Source organism: Erpetoichthys calabaricus, chromosome 8 (assembly GCF_900747795.2).
Source record: "Erpetoichthys calabaricus chromosome 8, fErpCal1.3, whole genome shotgun sequence".
In the NCBI taxonomy this organism is placed as follows: Eukaryota; Metazoa; Chordata; class Cladistia; order Polypteriformes; family Polypteridae; genus Erpetoichthys; species Erpetoichthys calabaricus.
The window spans coordinates 71,315,506-71,342,114 of NC_041401.2; the positions used below are offsets into that span (position 1 = coordinate 71,315,506).

General features: G+C 36.4%; 2 protein-coding genes across 2 annotated transcripts in view; one reads left to right on the forward strand and one right to left on the reverse strand.

Annotated features, from left to right (window-relative positions):
* The window catches only part of zswim7 (zinc finger, SWIM-type containing 7), a 68,004-nt gene extending 59,946 nt beyond the window's left edge, over positions 1-8,058 (forward strand). Inside the window, exons 5-6 of the mRNA XM_028806771.2 lie at positions 2,506-2,610; positions 7,734-8,058. Coding sequence (XP_028662604.1) covers positions 2,506-2,610; positions 7,734-7,844 — 216 coding nt within the window. The 3' untranslated portion in view covers positions 7,845-8,058. The remainder of the gene's footprint in view (positions 1-2,505; positions 2,611-7,733) is intronic.
* A 2,519-nt stretch (positions 8,059-10,577) lies between these two features.
* The window catches only part of adora2b (adenosine A2b receptor), a 52,483-nt gene continuing 36,451 nt past the window's right edge, over positions 10,578-26,609 (reverse strand). Inside the window, 2 exon segments of the mRNA XM_028806772.2 lie at positions 10,578-17,509; positions 17,511-18,072. Coding sequence (XP_028662605.2) covers positions 17,315-17,509; positions 17,511-18,072 — 757 coding nt within the window. The 3' untranslated portion in view covers positions 10,578-17,314.

Below are 26,609 nucleotides of genomic sequence, written 5' to 3' on the forward strand. Positions count from 1 at the left end.
AAAATATTTTTCATATTGAAAAATCTTCCAAATTCCAGTTCCAGCACATTAATGTACCTGACATTTATCAAAATAAAAGTAACCAGACTAAAATAAAAGAACTGCAGAATGGCTAAATCAGCTAGATACCAGCACTGAAGTCTATGTAATAATAGAACTGTAGTGGAAACCTCATTGAGATATTCTCTTTCCCGGAGGCAGCTGCTTTTCTGCTGTGCTGTTGGAATTGATTCTTTGGCTTAATTTCTGACCTTTGTTTTCAGTGGTCATGCTTCCTAAGTGGAGTCTGCTCGCATTACACTCTCACCCTTGGCTGTTTCATCATTTCTGACCTGTGGCACCGGCTGGAATGATAGATGGAATGGGTGAGCAGTTAAGCACAGTTGTGACTACTGTCCACTTTTCATGATAGATTTTGTAGAATAGCCACTGACTGAGACAAGCAGAAAAGAGATGGTAAACATCCAGTAACTTATCATCACAGGCAAAAAAAAAAAAAAGAAAAGAAAACTGGAATCCATAGCAAATATTCACATTGCTTCCAGCACATAAGCCATGCTGTTTAAACTTTACACATCACTAGGTGGTGAGGTGTTTAAAAAATGTTTTCCTCGCCCTATTTTGTGCAATTGACTTATTCTACCAATTTAGAGTTCTTTGGTTTTACATTAAGACAATATACCATGATGGCTAACCTGCATTGCAAAAACTCAGTGAGTTGTGTCTTTTGTTTAGCTAATTTCAACCTCTTTTTCTATTGCATAATAATCCAATTTTCTAGGATCTCTCAAGTGTCCTATTCTATGTGTATATTAAAGTACCATTTCCAAATAAGAAACATTCAGAAAATATTCCAGGAAAGTGGACGGTAATATTCTAACTCAGAAGCTATTTCCATCCAAAATGGGGATCAAAACCAAACATAATACATATTTGTTCCCTCTGTGGTGGATTTCTTTCATAGTTTTTTTCCTAAGTATTTTTTTTCTATTAATTAAAAAAAGAATTCTGTGAGGTGTACAGCATAACCAGCCATTTATCTGCCTTAGACTTATAAAGCAATAGTAAACATTTACAATTCTGCTTTTGCATGTTTGCATTCTGACCTCTAGTAGCTCTGGGCTTAGTAAGTAAGGAACACAGTAATGTTTACACTTATATGTAAATTGACCAACGACCAAAACTTTGGGCTTATGTGTCATGGCACTAAGACCTGGGAATTTCCTCTTTCAAATCCCAGTGTTGTTCTTGTCCTTGATGCAGCTGCACAGACAGAAACGTAAAAATCCAGTCATATGAGAAGAGCAGTTTAAATTGATAAAACTAAGTGGTTGTGTTTTGCTGTTGAACCCTATTTTCTTTAAGAGTTAATTGTGAAGGAATAAACAAGAAAAACTTTGTGCTCACTCACACAGAAATTAAAAGGTTCAAAAAACAAGCATATGTATTCATTGTTGTACTTGCCAGTGTATAGCCATTCCTAGTTTTAGGGTATTCAGACTGTATTGTATCCAGTTTCAGTATGAGTAGCCAATAACTTTTTTTGCATTTTTTATTTTACAAATAAGACATTGCTTAGATTCAACATTGAATGTACTTAGGTTTTGGGTTAAAAACTAAAGTGACATTGCTTTATTTTAAAAATGTGTACTGCTTTTGTAAATTCATCCATTTGTTTTTATAATTCAGTCTGTCAGGAATGTGTAATTTTTATGTGACCCTCTGTTTTGTGTTTTAGGTTGCTAGGCATTTCATGCCATGTTATGTGACTCATGACATCATGCGATATAAGATAACAATTGAGCAAGTGTTTCAACTTATGAAAATGTTTGTATTCTGCTTACAACTTTGGTTTTGTTTTAAGACTTCCAACGTTAGTGTAGTTTCTTGTATTTTCCAAATAATATGTATCTTTTAGCAAAAGCAGAACAAGATATATTTTCATTTCTGGCTTGACTGAGGGAAGCATTCTTTTTTTCTTTTTTTGCAGTAAAATTTAGCCGTACAAACTTATGCTACATTGTCTTAAACCACTTATTAAGTTCACTTCAGAATTAATGCAGTACCAGGCTGCTAATTTTTATTTTAAACAGTTTTTCCCTGTAACTGATCATGTCAAATTTAAAGTCCTCCTCTCTTATTCTGCTATATCAGACAATAAAATCAGCATCATTGGCTTTATTTATTTTCAAGAATTGCTGCAACAATATGTGTTTTATACACAAGGGTGATTAGTTCTTCTGGTCTTCAAAATATTTTTCTTTTTTATCACTGTTTTTACAGCAGTTCTCCATAAGACACTCTCCTGTAATCAGGTATATTTTTGTACCAGTGTATGTTTTTAGATCACTGAAATAATTAATGTAGTATGCAATATAATAATAAAAAAACAATGAGTAGATTCTGGTTTAGTTAGAAAACTATAAAAGTACAAAATGCAAAAATCTCATATCTAAGATTTCTTGTTAGATGAGTCTGACAGTGTTTTTTTTCTGAATTTTACAGGTACTAGGAAGTTCGGGGAGGCTGTACACATGCTATGTTGCCTGTCTGTACTGCCCCTGTCCAGCTTTTGCCTTCTCTGTGCTGCAGAGGAATGATGGTTTGCTGGTAGGTGTGACTATATTCAATTCCTATAGACAATGGGGCAAGAGACTACGTTGATTATGTAATACTAAATAATAAAATTATATTTTATCATAAAAAGTATTTGAAAAGTCTATCAACTGGGTGAAAAAATAACAGTGTATAATAAAAAACTAGTATATATGAAGAAGCAGCAAGTGAAATATCAGAAAAAATATAAGAAATAGAACAAGAAAAAACATAAATGAGAGCAATGACAGAAATACCTTGTTTAACATATATATCTAACAATATAATACAACTGTGCAATACAAGAAAATAACAATCAAAACTGATATGAAGAATAAAAATTAAAATGAAAAAAGAAAATATACTTAACAAGAAAATTATAAATACATGTACATATAATTGAAAACAAAGACAAATATATACAAATTATTTTAAACAATGAAATATCTGTGTAAATCAAGAAATACAATTATAAGTATAAATTAAAAACTAGAAGTATCACAGAAGTACAACAAAAATAGTTATGAAGGAGTAGGTAACTCGAAACTAAAAAAAAAAATTAAAAAAATGAAAAGGTGAAAATATCATGAGTACATAGATATTAACAATAATACAGATTAAATAAGGAGATCTACTTAAAGTGACTTAGCAAGTGATCTTTACCAAACATATATATGACATTAAATACTACCTATAAGATGTAATACTAAAATGGTGTGAAAGGACCTAAACATTAGTTCAAGAAAAATCCATAACCAAAACTGATGTTGTGTCTCTTAGAATCCAAGGTTAAGGAGACCACTGGCAAATAAGAAATCCAGAGTATTTGTAACCTTGACTCATCACAAGATGGAGTATCTTCAGTGGTGGCCACGGTGTTTCAAGGAACACCTTCTTCAGGGCCAAAGATTAGAGTAAAGTGTCTAAATAAATCAAGACATTTTGGGAATATAGAGAATGAGCACAGATCAGCACAGTTGTACTAGAGCCACCATGCCAGTGTATGTATGTTTGTGTATGCATTTATGTACTGTATGTGTGTATTTACCTCACCTAAAGTGTAATATGTCTCATTCCTCAATAAGGAAAATGAGAATGAAATCAAGTTGACTAACTAATGCTGCAGATGAATTTATCCAAACATTATTACAAAACTGTTGCTCAACTTTGTAAAAAAAAAAAAGAAAAAAGAGTATCAAAGTTTCAAAAGGGACAGGATCACATTATAGAAGACAAAGTGCTACAAAAAGGAAGTTTCAAATTATGCAAACTAAGTTTTAACTACTGCAAAAGAATTAAAAGTGAAGTTGCCCACTTTCATAACAGTTATAAATGCCATACTCATGACCAAATTGAGGACTGAAAGTGGTGAAGAATTGGAAGTGAAAAAAGTGCCCCAATCTGGCCTATTTATACAAAGCTGGACTATTCAATGAGTCCCATAATGCTGCATATGCAGAATTTATAAATCTAAAACTGTTCATGGCAGAGTAGTGAATTATTGAAATTATCCATCCATATCTAAGAGGGGACAATTTCCAAAACCATACACTTGAGAACAGCAGATGTTATGTTTTGCATCAGTAAAATGTCTAGAGACATAATGTTTTGCATTTTATGACCATATATTGATTTTCTGTTCTGAAATGTGCATCTTAAGTTTGTGGAACATAAACATAGTGTAAGAATATAAAAGTGAGTAGATGACACCACTCATAATGCAATCAGATCTATATATTAAAGCAATATATTTGGAGTTAGAGACATTACTGCCTTTGAATACAAAGTTGTGTGAGCTGCAGTATATGCAAGGAAAACGCCTAGTTTTAAGAAATTGATACTTTTTGGGTTACATCATTGTTAAACACACTTTAATAATTATTGCAATTACAAATAAAGAAAAAACATAAGCATGCCTTAAAACAGTGTTTCTCAACCTCGGTCCTGGGGACCCACTGTGGCTGCAGGTTTTTGTTCCAACCAGCTTCTGTTTTTAATTGGACTCCTGGGCTAATTAAGTGAACTGTTATTTCCCAAGTTCTGTATTTTGGGAACAATATAGAAATTAGAAAACTAAGTTGGTTAAAAAGAAAAAGAAAAAATTAAAAAAAAAAAAAAAAAAAAAAAAAATATATATATATATATATATATATATATATATATATATATATATATATATATATATATATATATTAAAATGTACCAAGAACTTATATGGGAATAATGTATTTTTTCTTTTTAACAATATTTTCATCTTTATTTTCATTCTACTTTTCTAGTTTTTCTAATTGTTTGTTTAATCCATTATTTACTAATTAGTGGATCTGATGCTAAAGTAGTTGCAGCCTTTGCTTATTCAGTGTTGTTTGCCAGTGTGTCTGCTCTGCTCATTTTTAATTCTCATTAATAAGATACAACAAAGGGGAAAAACTGCACAGAGAAAGGGCAAAATATGATGAAATCAACAAAAGATAATGTGAAAGATAAAGGCACTGTCGTCCCCATGAACCCTCAGATCAGACATCAGACACCAGATAAAAATCTAATTATTATTTATTTTATAATAATACTGTGCACCAAGCACCCTTCTCTCCACAATACTCATAAATAATCAATCACTAATCAATACAATCCTCCACTCCCAGACGCGTTGCCACCCTTCCACCCAGCTCAGCTCGACGTCTGGGATTACCCATAGTCCTTTTATAGTCCTTGACCTGGAAGTGTTTCACACTCTCTGTCCACGTGACTAGGAACACTTCCAGGTCATATACAAATTCCACTTCTTCACCCCGGAAGCACGTCGTTCCTTCCGGTCATGTGTTTATGACGCACTTCCGGGTTATAGGGCACATAGCACCCTGTGAGCCTCCTGGCAGCCCCGACATTATCCAGCAGGGCTGTGTATTAAAACTCCATAGTCCATGATACCCTGCTGGAACTCAGGGCATCCCTATGTTGCAGGTAGGGCTCCATCCGGCGGCTTGGAGGTGTTGGCCGGAATATATGGCCGGCAATCCCTCATATATCCCCCCCCTCAGCGAAGCACAGTGGGGCGGAGCGTCCAGCCCCGCAAGGGACGTCTTCCTCCAGGAGGATCCGTAAGACGGGCCTTGGCTACGTTGTCTAGCTTCCCCGGAGAACCTAGGGGGAATGTTGTAATGGGTATCCCTCTGATCCCCTGTCCTCCGAGGACAATTTCGCCATACGTGGCCCGGCCGATGACAGTTATAGCAGGTTCGCTGTCCTCCCGGTTGTCTTCCTCCGCGAGATTGGAAACACCTCGGGAACTCCGTCAACTCCGCCAAGGGAGGTTTTATGGCCGCCTCGGTGCTCTCAGCTTGTTTCTCCACCTTGTCAGGAGACCCGCGTTTTATTTTGGGGATCTCCTGCTTACTCTGGAGCTTGTGCACAGCTTGGGTCTCTCTATTGGAGATTTCCGGTTTCCTCCCACAGTCCAAAGACATGCAGGTTAGGTGGATTGGCAATTCTAAATTGGCCCTAGTGTGTGCTTGATGTGTGGGTGTGTTTGTGTGTGTCCTGCAGTGGGTTGGCACCCTACCCGGGATTGGTTCCTGCCTTGTGCCTTGTGTTGGCAGGAATTGGCTCCAGCAGACCCCCGTGACCCTGTGTTCGGATTCAGCGGGTTGGAAAATGGATGGATATACATTCCTGGCGATTTGAAAAGGTGCTACATAAGTGAAAGCACACTGGGACACAAGAGGGACAAAAGAGTTGGATACATTATCTAATTTTAAATGTCTCTTTATTTTAATTATTTAAAAAAAATAAATTGTTATCAACTAATATTAATAAGAATTTTAAGAGTTTAAGCAGGTTTAACTAGTAATTTAACTTTCAGTGCAGAAAACTTGTTCACTGTTGTTTGTATTCTTCAAAAGGACTAAATCCTGTATATTGTAAAAAAGAAACATAAGAGAGATAAGGGAGTTTTAGGGAAGCCTCATTTATTGCAAATGATAGTTTGTTGTTAATGGACATGTATCTATACAGCCCTCTGTAGCAATCTCATTGTGAATACATGTGTTCTAGTCATGAAACATTGAAAAATAGCTAATGAATGTGGTTATAATATTCTGAAAGTGAATTGTGCAGATGTTAGGGAAGAGAAAGGGCAGAGCTGGGACTTCCAATCTGTACAGGAAACAGATATATACATTACTTCAAACATATCAAAAAATTAAAATGGTAACCCATAAGATATGAAAAGTGTTCATAACTTGGGCGATTTTTAGTAAGAAGCAAGGGACTATAGTCTTAACATTTTGGTAAAGTACATTCTTTAAAGTAAATTATATAATGATTAGCTGGCAAAAGAAACATGCTATCTAATTAAACGAATAGTTAAAAGAGCGAAATGAACTGGTGGTAAGGAAAATAGTTGAACAGGGAAAGGTCTAGGAGTGGGTTGTAGCCATTTTTTCTAAATTACTTAGGTACTATCTTCTACTAGTTTATCTTCAAAATATATAAACGTTAATAATGAGATTCAGATGCTTTTGCTGCTGATCACAGACATTAAAACTGCTGAGGCCTTCTAATAAACTGAAGAAAATGATTTCTGTGTAACTGCTCCAGCATCTGTTTTGATAGAAAGAATACATATTATAAATGAATTTGTTTCACATACAAAAGCCATAGAGTAGGTAAAAGAAAGATGCTACAGTTTGCTTCATTATAAGTCTTTCCAGTTTATTTTTAGTAGTTTTGGCTGGAAAGATGGCATCATCTTTTATTATGCCCTTTAGACCCAGACACTTGCAAAGTTCTTTAGGTTTGTGGTTAGGAGGTAATTTACACCTATTATATACATACTGAAGATCTGCATTTATAAAGCGTATTACATCTCATAGGACTATGTGCCTGGATTGGGATATAATGTTATTTCTGTTCATTGTCCTTATAAGAAACCAGAAGGTGAGTAGGTAGCCTAAAAACACTTAAAGAAGATAAGAATTTGACATTTTACTCTATTGCTCTCTTTTTTGTTTGTTGTTGTTTTAAATATAAAAAAGTTTTCTTTTAATAGTATTTGACATAAAAGTATTTACAAGGTCAAGATGGGTGTGTGGAGCATTGTTTAATTCATACCTGTTTTCTCAACACTTTCCTCTTAGTGTAAACATATTCTTGCCACTCTCCTGAGTGAAGCGATGGGACTCTGTCAGACTGCAGCTGTTTCAGACCAGCAGATGACCGAGATCCTACTAGAGAAGGAAGAAGACTGATGGTAGAGGATTGCAACAGACGATTTCAGTGGTTAGTGGAGGCAAAGAGTAGTATTTTGAAAGAGGTTATTTAACCATAAATAATTTTATTTTTCTGACTGATGAATCCTTTACTTTTTTATTTTGTGTTTTACATTTGTAGTTTGTTTCTGTAAAAAAAAGTTGAAAAAAGTTTTAATAAGAGAAGCAAGATGTTTGATGTAAATCATTATTTTTTTGAAGAACTATTCTACTGTACAATTTATGGGTAAAATATGTGAGAATAAAAAACATAAACTTAGCGTTTGGGTCTTTACTGAATCCTTACCGAATCTGCAGAAACAGGCACAGGCCTATTTTTAGGCATGCTTAGAAAGTAAAACCTGGAATGCTAATTAACAAAGGAGAGTGAATAAACCTGGGTTTTGTTAAACCGGCAGCCTTCTTACAGCTGATCCCCATGGCACCGAGAACCCTGACATGAGCTGTGCTGTGAATGAGCATAGATACTTTATCTTTTATCCTACAGTCAATTTTGAATCACTGTGAAAGGTTGCACATATCTCGTATCACTATGTTTTGATATTTACGCACTACACATACCGTATGGTGGACAGAGGATATCATTGCTGCCGCACAGCTTGTGAAGACTGGGTCCAAAATCCTGCACACTCTCTGTAAGAAGTTTACAGAGAGAGAGGGGGTGACCTGTACTATGGCATCATTGCCTTGTTCATGATACTGCCAAAATAAGCTCTTCCATTGTGCAATCCTAAAGTGATTAAACAGGTTCAAGGAAATGGAAGGATAGGTAGATAGGTTTGTGTTTCTTTATGTGCATTTGCTGAAATTAGGACTGTATTAACATAATATTCATGGTATATCAGTTTTTTTTACCAGAACAAGTCTGGTTTCTGTTGTTTTCATTAGCATGTTTTTGTTAGTCGTAGGAGACAGCATTACAAGAGAGATTGTGTTTGCTAGTCTCAGTTTTCCAGAGGAAAATATTTTAAACATTTACATTATTACTTTTTTATAAAAGTAACATGTATTTTTATTCATGATGTCAATATTTAACGGTTACTTTGACCCTATAGATCAATCCACAAAGTGGACAACCCCTAGATTGAATTGTATTTGAGTGGAACAGATATATTTTTCTCCAACAGTAGGTAAGTTTGTGGTCAAGTAACTACTGTAGAATATCAAGAAAAACCTCAGGTTACAAAAAGAACCAAAGTTACTAAGTCTTAATAAATTTAATAAAACTGGATGATTCACTATATTTTCTACATATAAATTCAGGCTGCCCCAGAGACTAATGATCACTGCACCAGCAAGTAGTTTTTGTTTGCCAAGTCATAAAACAACAACAGAAATATATTTAGAAAACACCCTTTAACTCGAGCAAAGACTGCAAAGTGGCATATTAGGCTTAGGGTTGAATGGAACGCATTGTGGTATGACAAGACTGTTAAATTATGGTCCTTGGTGCCCACTGAACTATTCAAATAGGAAATAAAGCAGCCAAACAACACCTTCATACCAGAAGGAGAAGAATATTAGAATCTATTCAGCTGCTTCAAGCTGTAGTAAAGATTAGTGGCCACTACTCTAACAGTTGTTCATTCAAATAGTAAGGTCTTTCTTAATATTATTGTAAACTGATTTTTTTTTTCTCAGTGAGGAATGGTAGCATTTGTGGACTTTGCTAAGAATTCATTAATGCCATTCATTAACACCACAAGCCCTTTTGCTGTTAAAATAAAGATGAGGAACAACTTAAGGTTTGAGTCTTTTGTTATACAGTATAACTGTTCTGATTAGGTAGGCAAACATGGCTGAGTGTTCAGTGTGTTGGAATTCTTTTAGGGGGTGTGGGGGATCAATGTTTGTATCAATTGTAAAGTTGTATCTTTTATTGAATTGCTGTTTGAGATTTCTTCTTGCAAAAATATTAAAAATATAATTTTCATGTTGTTTATTAAGTGTGAAATGTGCTTTTCACAAGTTTTAAACTGAAGTAGAAATGGATGGAATAAAGACTTAAATTATACACTAATTTTGAAAGCAGAGAGGAGTTGACATTTAGGGTGTTGCAAAAAAAAAAAAAAATGCCCTTTCTGTCCCACATTCCAGTTTCTTCAGCCAGTGTGTGAACAGTAAAAAAAAAAAAGAAAAAAGAAGCAAATAAATAATTCTGTTGAATAAGATCAAAGTGTATCCTTGAGAGTTTCTGTCATGCAAGAGGGAGAAAGAAAAAAAAACTGAAGGAAAATCCATTCGGTGTTCATATGGATCTTATGATTGAGATTCAGTTGGCCCATTGATAATCCCTATACTGTCTCTCATGTCATGCACCATCACTCTTCAGTTGAATTCTGTGATGTATGAAAGGGAGTGGTCATGGTGCATGTGGATTTTTCAGAAATTAATCTCTGGAGGTGTATTTTTTCTCCAGCATTAGCATTAGAAATTCAGTGACTCCATTATTGAATTTGTGGTTGTTTTTTTTTTTTTGGCATCCAAGGTGACTTAGTTCTAAAATAAGAAATTTACAGTTTAAATTACAAATTCCTTAAATCTGCAGTTGTCATATGTTAGCAAGTTTTTGGTAATATATAAAAGCAACAGTGCAGAACACCACTTTCACAGTCAGATTTAAAACATTTTCATCACCTCTTCCTTAAGTCTTGCTTCGTAAGAAGAGAGTTTAACTTGTGAGGCTCTTAAAATGAAAACACTCAACAATACTTTCTTTATGCAAAACATAACTTTTAATAAAATAAAATAAGACACAATTACATATCAATATTAAATAAGAGAGCTTAATAATACACTCACCCTGTAGTAGTTACAATAGATACAGTATGAGCAACATTGATTTTTAAGAGAAGTTTCCCTTATAAATTTGGTGACTGTAAGAAGCAAACAAAATCTGAACTGAAAGAAGTGCAGTGTTATCTCTAGAAAGACTAGGGCAACAAATAACTTCTTAATGACATCTGTAGTTAAAAAGCATAACCAAGATAATCATCAAGAATGCTAGTAACTGCTGAATGTTGTACTGCATTGTATCTTTCACAATACACCAAGTGTTCATGTAGTCATTAGAGGATGCACTGTAGATGTGCCAGTATCAAAGGCAGCAAGGAGTGGGAACTTGAGTTCTGTTAAGGTATAACACCAGTAGTCTGAAAACATGTAATCCTTGCATAAACTGCACGTTGCTAATACAAGAATATGCTATCTTTTTGAGAATTTTTAAGTGTGACAAGTGCTTTTCAACAGTTTGGGCAAAATGCAACTGGAGTGATGTTCTCTTTGCTAATGGTGACAAGCAGATTGTGTTTATCATGATAATGCAGCTAACTGCCTAAAGCACCAGGTGGGAGGATGAGGTAGACTACACCATGGGTTTGCCTAGGGCATGTGCAACATCAAGGGTAATTTAAAGACATTCTTCCTTGCCTCACAACCAAATGTTTCCCATTCCCTTGTTAATCAGGCAGTGAACATGAAAAGCACTCTGCGGATAAATGCACATTGAAAACATGGTTATCCTTAGGCTTTAGCCTTTATTGTATATTTCACTAATTGCTAAGCATGTAGAATAGTACTGGCCTACTTTTAACAAACAAGCACCTCAAACATTCATGAGCACTGATCAAAGTGTAATTTGCTAATAGGTTACTAATTAATATACTGAAAATGCAGTAATTAATAATAAGAACAATGAAAAAATATACATCCAAGCTGGCTTAATAAGGCTAAGATTTAGTACCGGCTATTACATCACAATTGCAATTCGTGAAGTGAAATCTTTCTTAAGGGTTATTGCAGGACCTTCACACAAGGGCCTTAAAGAAATAGCTTTTTGGGACAGCTGGACGATTTAACGTATCACTAGGAGAGAAATGGTAGCTTTCTAAAATTTTTTGAAACAAAATGCAGTGACAATATCACACAAATGATGCATTGCTTTATGCTGCTACATCTTGTGTGATTATCTGAGAAATTACTGACTTTACATAATTACTGTAGCTATACAGATGTAGTGGTTCAAACTGAAATTTTATACAGCCAAATTAGTTGTTTGGGCTTCTGTTTAACAGCTTTGGCTTTAAAGAAATTGTTGAGCCCAGTAATAATAATTGTCATATTTGAGATTGCTATATGAATGAGGTATAATGTTTTTATTTCAAGTTTGATTTTTAGTAGTAAGCTTTAATCCAATCCATTAAATGTATTGCAGTGAAAATTGGTGCTTCAAGTTTTGCACACAAAAAAAAAAAATGATAGTCTATGCACACTTTAAGATTAAAGTCATTCAGGAGTTTAAAGACTAATGAATAGTAAGAAAGGCAGACAGATTCAGAACAAGCTTTGCATTGCACTTTGAGGCTACTTAAAACTTTTTTTTCTTCTTCACTGTATTCTATATACTTAACTTTTTTATACATTTCTCTAAACCCTCAGTTAAGTTGTTGTACATTGCTTTTTGGCATGTACACATTTTATATTTTATCCTTTTTTATTCTTAGGTGCCTCTTAAATCTTCACTGGCTTGCGAGGAACTCTAATGTATTCCACATTTACATGAGTGTATTCACTTCCCAATTGACTTTTACAATTCTGTTTTATTAAACTTGTAAAAGCTTATTGCAAGTATTTTTTTCACTGAAATTATGCTGCTTTGATGTAGCATTTTGAGAAAAGGAAACCTCTATCCCATAGGCCAATACAGTTCTATGATATTGAAATATCCAATGTAATTCACACTTGTCAGAAAGGCAAAACTTGTGTATTTGAATCTGAACAAATTTAATGAAAATGAAGATTCTGTACATGAAAAGTAAAACAGCTGCTTTCACTAATTGCTTGCAAATTTGAGTTGTGTAATGTGGAACCCTTGTGATAAAATGCCTTCCAGATTCTCAGTAGAAGCTCCATGATACTGATGCAGCAGCTGAAACATAGCAGAGCTTATTATTACTGCTTGACAATCTACAATCAAGGTATATTATCTACATGCCTTCCACTTGTAAGTACATATACTGTATGTATTTCTTCATAGCTCCCCTGGAACGGCAGTGTTTTAGAATGGGGTCTGTACCGAAATGCAATATAGAACATAAAGATTAATCCAGGGGCTAGATCAGTAAAGTTAGTCAGTCATTTCCTAACCCGCTTTGTCCTGAACAGGGTTACGGGGGTCTGCTGGAGCCTATCCCATTACCATAGGGCACAATGGCGGGGAAGAAACCCTGCACAGGGCACCAGTCCATCACAGGACACCCAGACACAAGCACACACTAAGGCCAATTTAGGATCAGTAGTTCACCTAACCTGCATTTACTGAGTTCAACTATTTGACTACTTTAGAAAACAATATGCAGTCCTCCATATGCCACTTCCCCAAATTAAAGGCTGGTGCAAAAGCTGCAAAAAATGGAAGAAAGTCAGCTGCTGAATGCTGCATATAATAGATGAACATAATATAGGGAGGCTGTCATTTAGCCCTTACTGCCAGACATTGTCTAGTTCTAGTAAAATTACTAAAGATGGCGTCATCTTTCAAGAAACTTTAAACATAAGAGGATGTGAGTTTTTGCTTGGTTGTCATGTCGATTAAAAATCAAAAAGTCAATTTCCCTAATCCCTAAAAGTTTGTTAACCTACACATTCTTGAATTCTGCAAGAATATTCTGACATGCTTTCCTCTGACTGGAATAAATTAAAACATTAGAAAAATCTAGACAAGAACTGGCCATTCAACCCAATAAAGCTCACTGATCCTATCCACTTTATAAGAGGCTTGTCTAAAAACCACCCTGTTGGGGATACTGTGTGTATTTTCTGTCTGGCCTTTAATCTTAAAAATAGTCCCTGTTTAAGAAGTGCTACTTCTGTTTTGGCTGTTTCACATTGAGACGGGTTTTGTTTTATAAAACAAGACATAAATATCAATAAACAATCAAAACCTTTCACACCAGCTGGATGGCCATTTGTGATGTTTGCACTCCCTGCATTGTTCTTGTCCCGTGTGTGTGGAGGATTACCTTTTTAGTCTTGCTGCCTGGTTTCCACAACAATATGCAGCCATCATTTTTGCCAGTATTTCTGCTGCATATTTCTTTTATACTTGATACCAGAAGCATAGTTGTTAGGTTAGGTCTTTTGCACAGAATGAAAGAAACCAGAGAGGCTGAAGAAAAAAGCCCATAGCATAGCAGCTTATTAGGGGATGGGTGGCTGGCAACTAGTAAATGCTCCACAAGCAAAGCTCACATATCTTGTTAGATACCGCTGATTAACCCAAATACAATGACTGTATAGAATATACACAAAACAACAGGCTATACTCCACCCTAAATTGGACATAGTTAACAATATCCAATTATGTGAATGTATTCAAAGTACCAACTCTGTCAGGAATCTTTTTTTTTGCCACTCACTCCCAAACAGTCATAGTGGAAAATTTCAATGTGAGGGTCTCCCCACAGGTCAGACCATCAAGAGGCTAATCCAAAGTTGTTTCTCTTTACAATACTGGAAGTGCAGAATGCTATGTACATGTAGTAGAGAAACAAAGTTACTGTTTTATTAGTTTATTTTTCAAAGTCAGTTTCTTCACTTGAAAGTGGGAAACTGCAGGCTGTTAAAAGCAGCTGCTAACTAGGGTGCTTTTCTGAATACAGTATATTGTCAAAACTAGGTGCAAATTTCTATCCTCCTAATACAAGTTTTATGTGCACAAAGAAAATGTTTAAAGGCAGAGCACACTTGATATGCTCAGAGGTTAAAAAAAAAAGATGTGCAACTTCAGTTTCATTGGAAGGCTTATAAAAGTACTGTATATGGTAGATTCAGCTTAGGAGGCACAAAACTGAATGTAGTCCTCTGATATGACTACATAAAAGTAATACACTGTATATTTCTATAAAAATTGTAACATTTCAAAACATGGCACATTTTTATTTCTTTTAAAAAGTAACTGCATGAGGGTTGACATGCCCATTTGTACATTTTTGGTCACAATTAACATTTAGGAGATAATTTAGATATTTCAATTGAACACTTGCCCTATTGTACATTTGAGCAGTGTAACTGCATCATGTTCCATGTAACCTTAACAAGAGGGGACACGTGGACAAGATTACTGCAAAAATATCAAGACACACATATATGTCTTACCATACATAAATATTTAGGAAGATTATACTTTCTGGATGTCTGCAAAAAATCTAAAATAATTTAATTTTAACAGAGACTGGATTTAATTTTCTAAGGATTCTTATAAGCGCACAATGAGGCAAATGACTGTCAAGACTAACTGGCAGGTGAAAAATAACTAGGAAAGACTGCTGCTAGTCAAATAAATAAAAATAATAGGCAAAGTTTCCATTAAAACTAGGAGGGTAAATATACCCAACGCATAAAATGTCAAGTAGTCTGGCCAAGAAGATGGGCACCCATCTTGTAATGCCAGTTATAGGCACATTCCTTGATGGGTTATGACAGTCTGTTTAACAATACTTGTAAAGTGGTACAAATAGGACAGAATCAAAACATACAACAAATGTACATGTGCCAGAAGACCCACAGAAGACTGACATGTTCAAATACATACAGTACATACTGTATAAATAAATAGATACATTGCTAAATTAATATCTTAATTCCTCAGAATATTTGAATATAATAAATATTAAAATAATGTAGTTTTGGCTCAGAAGTGTCGCTTAAATATACGGAATGTAGAATGAGTATTATAAATGAAAAGGAAATGAAGACGAAGTGGGTGAAGTTAAGAAATTGCTGATCCAGCACCGGTTATTTTGTCACACTCAAGGTAAAGTCAGAGAAAATATAATTTTTTTTACAACTTTTAAAGACTTAAAATAAATAGATAAATAAATAAATAAACATAACAAGCTCAATAATAAGGAACATAATCTGTCAGTGCAAAGAGTATAGTACATACTCCAAAACCCCCTGCATCCCTGATAACTCAAAGACATGTCTTGAAAGCAAACCAAAGGGAACTAACTGACTGCTGCTGAAATTAACATATCAGGAAATTGCTAAAAAATTGAGAACAAGTGACACAATTAGGTTACACTCCCCTCAGTACAAAACAGTCCCTTGGTGTGGTGTGCTGTATTTTATCAAATTTTAAAAGTGATGTACGGGAACTGCACTAAGTGTTAAACTTATTTAAGTGCAAGGTAAAGTGAACAAGGAAAATCTCATCATTGCCAGTTACCTAACGTTTTCACTGCTTCACCAGAGACATACTTGCTTTCCCTGTCAGCTTTTGTTTATTCTCAGCAGAAAACATTCTTCAGTTGGTTGACCAGTATTTAAAGTGTAATACTTTTAAGTTATATCAAGAAAACAATATAGTAAGCAAAATAACATTTTCAAGCACACTTATTCCAATTTAGGGTCATGGAGAATGTTGTAGCCTAATAGGGTAGCATCTAGTGCAAGGCAGGAACTAAACCTGGACATAAGGCCAGTACACCACAAAGCAAAGATTTAAATGACGTAAATGGAAATTAAACAGGAAGTTCACCCTCTTTGACAAATGAGTTCATTATAACATCAGGGCCAGGACTGATAACCCAAACTGCTTTTGTGACCTTTTTTTTTAAAAAAGCCTAAAACACGCCCCTTCTTTTTTTTTTAGTGTAATATGCTTTTGTAAATAGAGCTTTAAGATTTTTTTTTTATATAAATGATTTTTGTAGTTGAAAATATTTTTCGTTGTCCTCATTTTTAATTGTAGGAAGCAACAATATTGCAATGTGCAGTTTCCACAGCTGGTGTGCTGAGAGTGAACTTTCCACCATTATGTAAGTATACCAGAGGACAGCTAAAGAGGAGATAGAAAAGACTTGCACTGTTATGAGTTATTATTTTTTAACACTGTTGACTCTTAGCAGCACAGAAAATAATAAGATTTTAAGACACTTTTGGAAAAACAAAATACATTTGATTAAAATTCCAAGTAACAGATATAAAAAACAGTTGAGATTATCAACACAGAGCCTTTTAAGGGTTACAGTGAGACAATATTATAAAAAGAGTTTGATTCCCTTCAAGGCAAGTGCACATTTTTTTCTTTCATAGTAGTTAGACTTTAAAAACAACTGTTAACAGTTGGTGTAAAGTTCTCAGAAAAATCTTAGCTTGTTATACTGTATAAACCAATAGGATCATTCACATTCCAAAGAAGGTATTCTGACTACAGAGAATTTTTTTTTTTTATTTATACCTAACATACTGTATTAGAGGTACTGAAACAGAACTGGACTGTTACAGCCTTCTTCATTTGCTCTTAGGAAGCAAAGGGCTACTGTGCAACATACTTTAAGTTCACTTGATATCAGGTAAGTAGAAAACAGCAAACACTTAGAACTCCTCTTCTCTGTTCACTCCTGGTATTCAGTCTGTAAACAACCTACATATTATTAACACATTGCCTAATGGTACTCATGTGTCAGTATTGATGTGTCTCGCAGGAGGTCTGTATTAGTGTTTTCAGTGATCAGGTCCCTGTGACGTGTGCTACCATTAGTGCTTTTGAACACTTCATCCTTCTGGCACAGGAAGTATTTGTAGATTATCTTGCGGAACGTGTTGCGGAAGTCCTTAATCCGGTAGGCATAAATAATGGGGGTTGACCACAGAATTGAAGTGAGAAAGGATAATGGCCATGAACATCACCCATGGCTCATTCACTTTCTTGTAGAACAAAGTGACACAATTCAAGATGTGTACAGGCAGCCAGCAAACAGCAAAGAGGCCCATGATAATAGACAAGGACTTGGCAGCAGCAATTTCCTTTTGAAGCAGCCTACGTGAGTTGTCACCATTAATGCATTTCAGTTCAATCTGCCGCAACTGCTTACGAGCCACCATAAAAATCTTAATATAAATCACCAGCATGATAAGTAGGGGTGGTAGGACACAGCCAAAGAAATTAAAATAAACCATGTATTTCATGTCTACCACCACTTCAAAATAGCAGTTGACCTGGCAGCTATGATTATTAACATGTGAAGCATTTAAGCAAATATTTTGGCCATCCAAAGCTGTGTTTGTTCCATTGCTTGTACCACTGCAACATTTGTCTTTTCCGTTCCATCCAAGAAATGGAATTAGGCCAATAATGAAGGAGAGGATCCAGAAGACTGCAATAATTTCTCTGGCCCGTTTACCAGTAACCAGCTCCCGGTATCTGGAGGGAAAAAAAGTTCAAAATAAACAACCACATATTACAATTTATAAGCAAAGTCTATCAGATACAGAACACTATCATTTGTTTTCTTTCAGAGCATAATATAGGTGAATGTAAAATTATATGCACATAATTATTGTATTATTAATATTCAAGTTAACAAATTTTCCTGAATTCACATCCCATTAACCGATTTTCAGCTAATATACTATCTTTGCTATCCCTTTGCTATATGTGCTATCTTTGTGTGGTTCCCATGTTGTTTAGTAACTGATGAAAATACATTTTACATGTGTCTAAATGTACTCTGCAAGTTTCACAATTAAGGGAAATGACAAAAATATCAATTGGTTGAAAGAATGTTGAATTATTTGACAGCTACTTCCTTTAATTGTTGCTTTTTAGCTTCACCAAATGTCTAGAATGAATATGTGGCCAAAACAGGCCTGTTTCAAGCAGTGAACTAATTATAGCGCAGCATATTTTCAAGTTTTCAGAGGACTGTTCTTCCTGTGATGCACAGTAGCTGGTGCAAACAAAGGCACTCATGTCCTTCTGAACCATAATAAGCTACACTATATGCATCATTTGAAATGTGTTAAATGAAAAATTGAGTAATAAAATGATAAGTAGATAAGAAGCGTGCTAATTTCTACATTCAACATACATGGTATTTTTTTAAATAATGTGTTAAAACAGTTTTAGTCTGTCTTGAAAGAGTAATTGCAAAATGTTGTACTTAATAGATGTAAAAGATAAGCAAGATTCCCATTTATGATATAACACTGACCAAACACCTAAGTCAAGAATAAAAAAAAATATATATAACCAGTGACGGCTGCTAGCTTTTGAAACAGGGGAAACTCATATTAGGCCTTCATCATAAAATTCATTATGTTATTTGTACGTAAATTCTGCCCTCCGTTCCTTTTGCAGAAAATGGTCTGTGAGCCTGTCGTACCAATTGGCCGTCTTTTTCAGGGACTTAACCAGTTTCCTCTCAATGGCCAGGAGAGCAAGGTTGCTCAAATGATCTTGGCCCATCGTGTTACGGGTATATGACTTGACCCGTTTTAAACAGGAGAAGCTCCTCTCTACACCTGCTGATGTAGCGCCAATTGTTGCCACTAATGACAACAGCTTGTATAGCTTAGGCATTGCACTATCCAACTCCATGTCTTTAAAAAACACCAAGAAATCATACAGCTTACCCCTGCTCCCCTGTAAGTCATGATCTGAATATAGTACTTGAAGTTCAGATCTCAGTCTCCCTGAGTCAAAGAAATGGCCATAACTTTTCAGCACACTTTCAAATGCCTCCACTGGAAACACTTGTCTCATTTCATCAAATTTCCCTGGATTGACTAATTCTAAGAAGCTCATGCTTTCCAAATTTGAAAAACGCTGAGAAATCTGCTCCATGAGATTGTCTAGGATGGCCTTGTACAAATTTCTGTAGCGGTCCTGGAGATCCTGTAATTGTGACAGACGGCACTTTCTAATAGGTTTATCTCGAGGGTCTGATGTGAGATTTGCTGCTTTTGCATAAACTGCTTGATAAGCCTCCTCTGACCTCTTCTTGACAAAAGCAAGGAGAGACCCAATTCTTTTTTTACAGTAAAGAACATCCATAGCCCTTTGCTGGACAATATCAAAGACAACATCTGTCTCAGAGAATATTTGTTCATATGTGTACAACATGAACATAAACTCAAAATCCTCCAGTTTCATTATGAAGCCTTTGGCAGCATCTAATATGTCATCATCCATGCTCTCATCCTGGGTAATCTTGTCAAAAGTCTGCAGGAGGCCATCATAATTGTTTGCCACAGTGCTCACTATCCGTGATGTGAAATTCCATCGAGTAGGAGCGTTTCTGGGCAATCTTGAAGACCCTGCAGACTCAAGAAAAGACATCCTTGTTGTGGACTTTGAAAAAAATGTGGTGAACCCAGAGAGAGATGCAAAAAATATTCTTGACTCAGGCAAGCATTTAGCACCCTGGGACAACACCAGGTTCAGTCTGTGTGCATAGCAATGCACAAACACTGCACTAGGGGCTATTACTTTAACTTTGGCCTGTAGGCCATTGAGAGATGAAGCAAAGACAGCAACCCCATCGTAGGTTTGTGCCACAAGTTTTTCTCTAAAACTGTAGCCCTGCATGTTCTCGTTTAAAACTTCAAACACAGACTGAGCATCTCAACCCCCTGACACATCCAAAAATCCAATGAAGCACTCTTGAATTTTACCTGCACTATCCACATATCTTAACAATGACAGACAGTTGGGCATGGCAAGATATGTCAGTTGCTTCATCCACCTGCCATGCAAAAAAAGGAGCAGTCTGAATTTCACCTTTTATATGATCAGAAACAGTGGCTGTGAGAACAGAGATCAAGTCATTTTGGATTGAGTGGGACATACCAGAAAACACAGCTGATGACTGAAATTGTGTGGCCAAGACAGAGTCATATTTAGCTAATGTTTCTGTAAATTCCCCTTATTTGCTGATTCACTACTCTCATCATGCCCCCTGAATTCCAGCTCCTGACGGCCAAGCAAGGAAGTCACATCAATTAGACAGTTTAGGAAGGCCCTGTTTTTTTTTTACTGTTTCATTATGTTTTGCCACCTGAATGCGAAGACTTTCATTGATTGCATGTTCAACCCTGACCCTGCCCAGACAACTTAACCTTGCACATGAACTCACATGTTCTTTGCACTTTTCATGCCTTTTGTATGCCCTGTCAAAGTTACCTAGATCCCCAAAACCCACGTTTGACCAAACACATCCCATTCCCTGAGAAGGTTTCGTCAAGAGGCATGGCCAACAGTACATTTTCTTTGTCACAGCACTTCCAGTCAGCCAGTTCACCTTGTCATACCAGGGGAGCTGAAAAGACCTGTTATTTTTTCCTGATTTTTGCACCAGATCAATCTTGGGCGTTGGTCTGCCCTGCCGTTTAATTCTGAGTCTCTTCTCGTAAGGAAGACTACTAAATGGTTTTGCCAAAAGCAGGTCAACAATATTAGCACCGTCTGCGTCTGCCATTGTGCACAGCTTGCTAGCTGGCTAGTTTCCCCTTCCACGAGCTACTTTAATTATATGAACGAACTAACTTTACAATGCTGAAACAAGGAGCAAAGTCATGAACGCTATAATATGTTTTTTGTTTTTTATTTAAAGAATGATTTGTACAAACAAAAATGGTTTATATCACCAGCAAACAATACAGAGTGCAGCAGTTTGTCGTACGACTTCACCTGCAAATCCGCATGGGACTGAACTTGAATCTCTGTAGTGCTGATGTATACTTAAGACATGCTGTCAATCAAAAAAGGGGTTCTGTCCTTTAAACAGCTCCTCCAATCATCATGCAGCAGCCCAGCGTCCTGGCCCGCCCACTGCTCCATTCACTCCCGGAGAAGCTGAGCTTCCCTGGAAGTGACGATTTTGGTGCATTTATCCAATTACCGTCCAGCTTTTCTGCAGTGAAAAAAGCTCCTCTGTGCTTGCCCATAGAGCTCCAGTGAAGCTGGGCTTCAGGAGGGTTTAACGCGCTGTGCTGCACGGAAATGTATGACAAGAAAATCGTGTCAAACAATCTACAATAAATACCTGATTCTGAACGAGCTAGTCAAGAAGTTGAACGCGTTCTAGCGCACTTTTATTAAAACCAATATAAATACGACAGTGCATATATGAGCATTTATTTTCTGACATAGTAGAGGAAGTGGAGCTTCCCTTGTAGTCTTGGAGCAGTCGCCACATATAATATAACCTGGTAAGCCAGAAATAGTATTTTTGGGGTCTAACTGTATTTGGAGGGGCATACTAAACTTTCAGTTTGTTTAGTTTGCTTTTTATTTTCATAAAGGAATACAAATTATTTGCAATTGTTTTCTTTACAACTGCTTTTATCATATTGTGTAACATCAACAATTTGCTTTTCCCAAAAATCTGAATGGATATTCCTGTGCATGCACTGAGGATGGAAGGTAAGGCGTCACTCACCCTCTCACTTTTTAGAAGTAGGCACAACATTTGTAAAAACAGGGTTAGATTTTTGCATGAAGGGTATAGTGCTAGTGCTGATCAACGAAATTTACCAAAGCATTTTTGTAGCAAATATGCTGTGTTTGCCAGTGACCTTGTTCACCTAATATTTTCATGGAAATTTGAATTGGGCCAGTATGACATCACAGAGCTGTAGCAACTGTGTGCAGAACTTTCATGCAGGCCTAATGTAAGATTGTTTCCATCACAACCCAATCAATACTCCAGCTGGACTGCCAAAAAAAAAAATTCCAGTATTTTCATTTTAATGGGTACATTAGCTCAATGTTTCTCCACCACTGGGTCATGACCCATTGCCATCGTTGGTTTGCGAGTGAGTTGTCCATGTGCAACATGTTTCCTCTTTCCAAGCAAACTTGTCTCACAAAGGGGGACCCCCCTCCACCTGTTCTTCCAGTCTTGCTCATTACACCAAGGGTACACTTTGTATTGGCTGATAGTGGGTCGTCAATGAATTTCAAAAGGCAAAACAGGGTCATGGGACCGTAAAAGTTGATAAACCTAGAATTAGCTGACTATAATAATAATAATGAAAGACTTATTTCTATTTACAAGGGGTTTCTTTCTTCTTGATGCACACATACATTGGAAGCTACACCCAGACCCACTCTGCCATTTCGTAGCATGGCCACTGTGTGTCCCAAGATTGGAATTTTGTAAATGTTTTTTTTTTTTTTTTTTTTTTTAAACTCATTCCTAGTTTCTGGCCTTTTGTTGTATTTTGTTTGTAGTTATCATTCCTTCTGCAACTTGTTGTCTGTGGTGTGGTGGTGCATTGGTAGCACTGCTACCTAACAGTTCAGGTCACATTTTTGTCCACAATAATCAATCCAGCATAGTTGGCAAATGCTTCCCTAATCCTTAGGGGCACTTAACAGACCACTGCACCATAACAGTGCACTCAAAACCTGTTCAGTTCCTCCTTTCTCAATGACTGAAGTGCATGTCATGGAGTTTGGTTAAGTTCCTGAACACTTCCATGTGGAGTTCATTCACCACTATATAGTACTGTGTCACATTGATTGTGTTGAGTTCGCTCCTCAAGTTCTGTCAGATTGCAAATAGAATATTAGACTGGCAAAATATTTTGAACAACTTCAGATCTTAATATTTGGTTGCCACTCATTCAGGTGTTTTGAATGTAGAATTAAAGCCAATGTAAACTTGAGGCAAGGGTGTGAGTGCATTCTTACATTCTCTACCAGTTGAAGCTTTGCTTATCATCTTGATCGAGATACTGTGATTTGCTTAATGAAATGTAACACTGGATCATAAGGTGATAGCGTGCTAAATTGTCAATGATCAAAAATTTTCCTGAGTGGCAATTCTGAGCTATGCTGCACATCAAGTCCTTTGAAAGACATTGCACTTTGATAGTTCCTGCTTATATTTAAACATTACCTTATTATTCCCCTGTTCATTGCAAACCAGCATTCCATTTGAAAAAAAAGACTGTCATGGCTTTGTTTCATGTTTTCAAAGTCTTGAATCCAGAATTCAAACTGCGGCATTTTACACAAAGTAAGCAGGCTGGTAGTTTAGATGTACACGCATAAAGCATAAGATAAATTCAGAATTAGCTTTATTCTTAAGACATGATGAGTTATTTATTGATGATGTACTACACTATTGCTTCCGATTAATTTTGTGTCCTCCATACTCTGCAGCTGTGCATCCTAGAGTTTTGTTTTATGCTTACATGTGAACTTCAGAGTGCAAAGGGACTTTAAGAACTACATACACTCATGAGTGACACAAAGACGTTTAAGAAAGTTGTGATTCATTCATCTTTGAGCAACTGTGTGGCAGACCTTCCTTGGACGACCTGGAGGCAAACTCATAAAATTAGGTGCTTGGTTATTTTGAGGGAAAAAGAAAAAAAATCACTAAGAAAGAGGACCTCTTGTTGAGGTGGAAATATAATACACAATATGTCACTTCCTAATTCTTGACATGTTTGCCAAATTGTTCTCTGAAGCCTGGCTCACTGTATACAGACGTCAAGTAAGTTTAAACCCTGAATGTTCTGATATGCTGACTTTCCTTAATGGGAACTTGCCTAAATGTTATTAAACTAAAAATAGCTATTCATAGATGGTAAAGAAATATATACATTTTTCCATTCTTTTTTTAGTTCATTAAAAGTAATTGAGCAATTTTATAGTTTTTCTTTGAAGCCATTTTGAAACTTGTAAAATTCACATTTTTTGTAGTATTTAAAACACTAGTTCTTTAAAAGTATGTATTCATTTTGTATATGTGTGTGTGTAGGCACTACATATTGTATATATCTTATAAAGCCTTTTTAAGGTATTCTAGTTTATGTATTTGAAATGATGTATTTTGGAGACCATGAAGTGCCAAGCCCAGTTTGTTATTGTTATGTAAATTTTAATGCAAAGCCCCTTCTATTAATTATCATAACACATTCACATTTATTTGCTTAGCAGACACTTTTATCCAAAGTAACTTACAAAAGAGATAAACAATGGAGTAACATTAGGCTTGTTTGTTCAGCCCATGATAGGTTGACTAATCAATTACCAATACAATCAATAGTGACAAATCTAGCAAGCACCCAAACATTTACTAACATGTCATATGGACTCAAGCTCAAGATTGTCCAGTGCTATGTCCACCAAAAAGCCACAAGGCTAGCCACTTAAACTTTCTGGGGTTTCTCTACAACATCCTTCCTTTGATTTTGGGTGTCTTTCTGCTCAGAAATCACCTCTACATGGCACCAATATATTTCATCACCTGTTGGAAATATTAATAATCCAGTATATGATAATAGTAGGCACTGCAGGGTCCACAAGGCTCAACCTGTGTCAGTGTCTTAAATGTGCAAGACAAGGCAACCGCGTTCTACTGTTAACAACAAAAGCCAAGAATAAAGTCTGAATTTGATGGTGTATTCAAGCCTTATCTTCAACTGAATGGTATCCTTCAATAAGGGTGTGCACAAAAAGGCAAGCTTTAAAAGGGCGACCTCAATTGGGCGCGGCGAATAAAGGCGCGCGTAAATAAAGGCGAGCTTGAAAAGGGCGACCTCAATTGGGCACGGCGAATAAAGGTGCGCGTTAATAAAGGCGAGCTTGAAAAGGGCGACCTCAATTGAGCGAATGTTTTAATATTCTTGCTTTCGCCTTTTTATACGTTCAATCATTGCCTTTATCTAATAAATTTTCTGTAATAATTTTGTTGCGTTTGCCTTTATTCGCTGCGCCCAATTGAGGTCGCCCTTTTGAAGCTCGCCTTTTTGTGCGCGCCCTTATTGAATAGAACCCAACTGAATAGCTCTGGCAAACAGAGAAGAGCAGAAATCTGGTCCTACAGCACCTGGTAATAACTTGTGTGTACAAAGAACATTTGACTAACTTGAAAGGGATTCTGTTGTTCCTCAAGATGAATCATCAATTTTCCAGAGCTCAAGAGATAATACCAAAATCATCAAAGGATTCTGACCATCTTAGTGAAGTTAGTAAATTTTTTAATATCAATTTACTGGTGGGCTCTTTCATTTTTTCAGAGTAACTTCATAGTTAAGGTGTACAAGAGGAAACCACACATCCCTGGAGGAGCACACTGTAGATACTAGAAGGGTATAGACCTTGAAAGAAGGAAGGAGATAAAAGGGCGATAAGATGTAAGTAAATTCTATGGATATCCATTCGTGCTCCACATCTTTGGTCAGTTGTCTGAGAGCTAGGAATACTGTTTAATTGTCTTGACACATCAGCTTATTTGTTTTGCTTGCATTTAACTTCTTTCTAAACCTGCAGGATACTGAAATGTATTCCAGAAAATATTATACCAAACTGTAGTCATATTCAAATCAGGAAGCTTGCAAAATTATAACAGACATGTCTTTAGATTGTGGGAAGAAAATGAAATCCTTATAAAAAATGTGTGTACTGGGTGAATAAGCAAAAATCCATATGAACTGTGAGTCACTACTCTTATTAATTCATTTCTTTTCCTCATTTTCAGCACACAGTCTCTAACCTCCAAAATTATTTAGTTATTTTTTTAGCATGGTTTGGGATCAGGGCGGCACGGTGGCGCAGTGGTAGCGCTGCTGCCTCGCAGTTAGGAGACCTGGGTTCGCTTCCCGGGTCCTCCCTGCGTGGAGTTTGCATGTTCTCCCCGTGTCTGCGCTCCGGTTTCCCCCCACAGTCCAAAGACATGCAGGTTAGGTGGATTGGCGATTCTAAATTGGCCCTAGTGTGTGCTTGGTGTGTGGGTGTGTTTGTGTGTGGGTCCTGCGGTGGGTTGGCACCCTGCCCGGGATTGGTTCCCTGCCTTGTGCCCTGTGTTGGCTGGGATTGGCTCCAGCAGACCCCCGCGACCCTGTGTTTGGATTCAGCGGGTTGGGAAATGGATGGATGGATGGATGGTTTGGGATCAGTTAAGTTTTTGAGCCTGCAGCTGCACTGCAGCCACTTTCATTTCA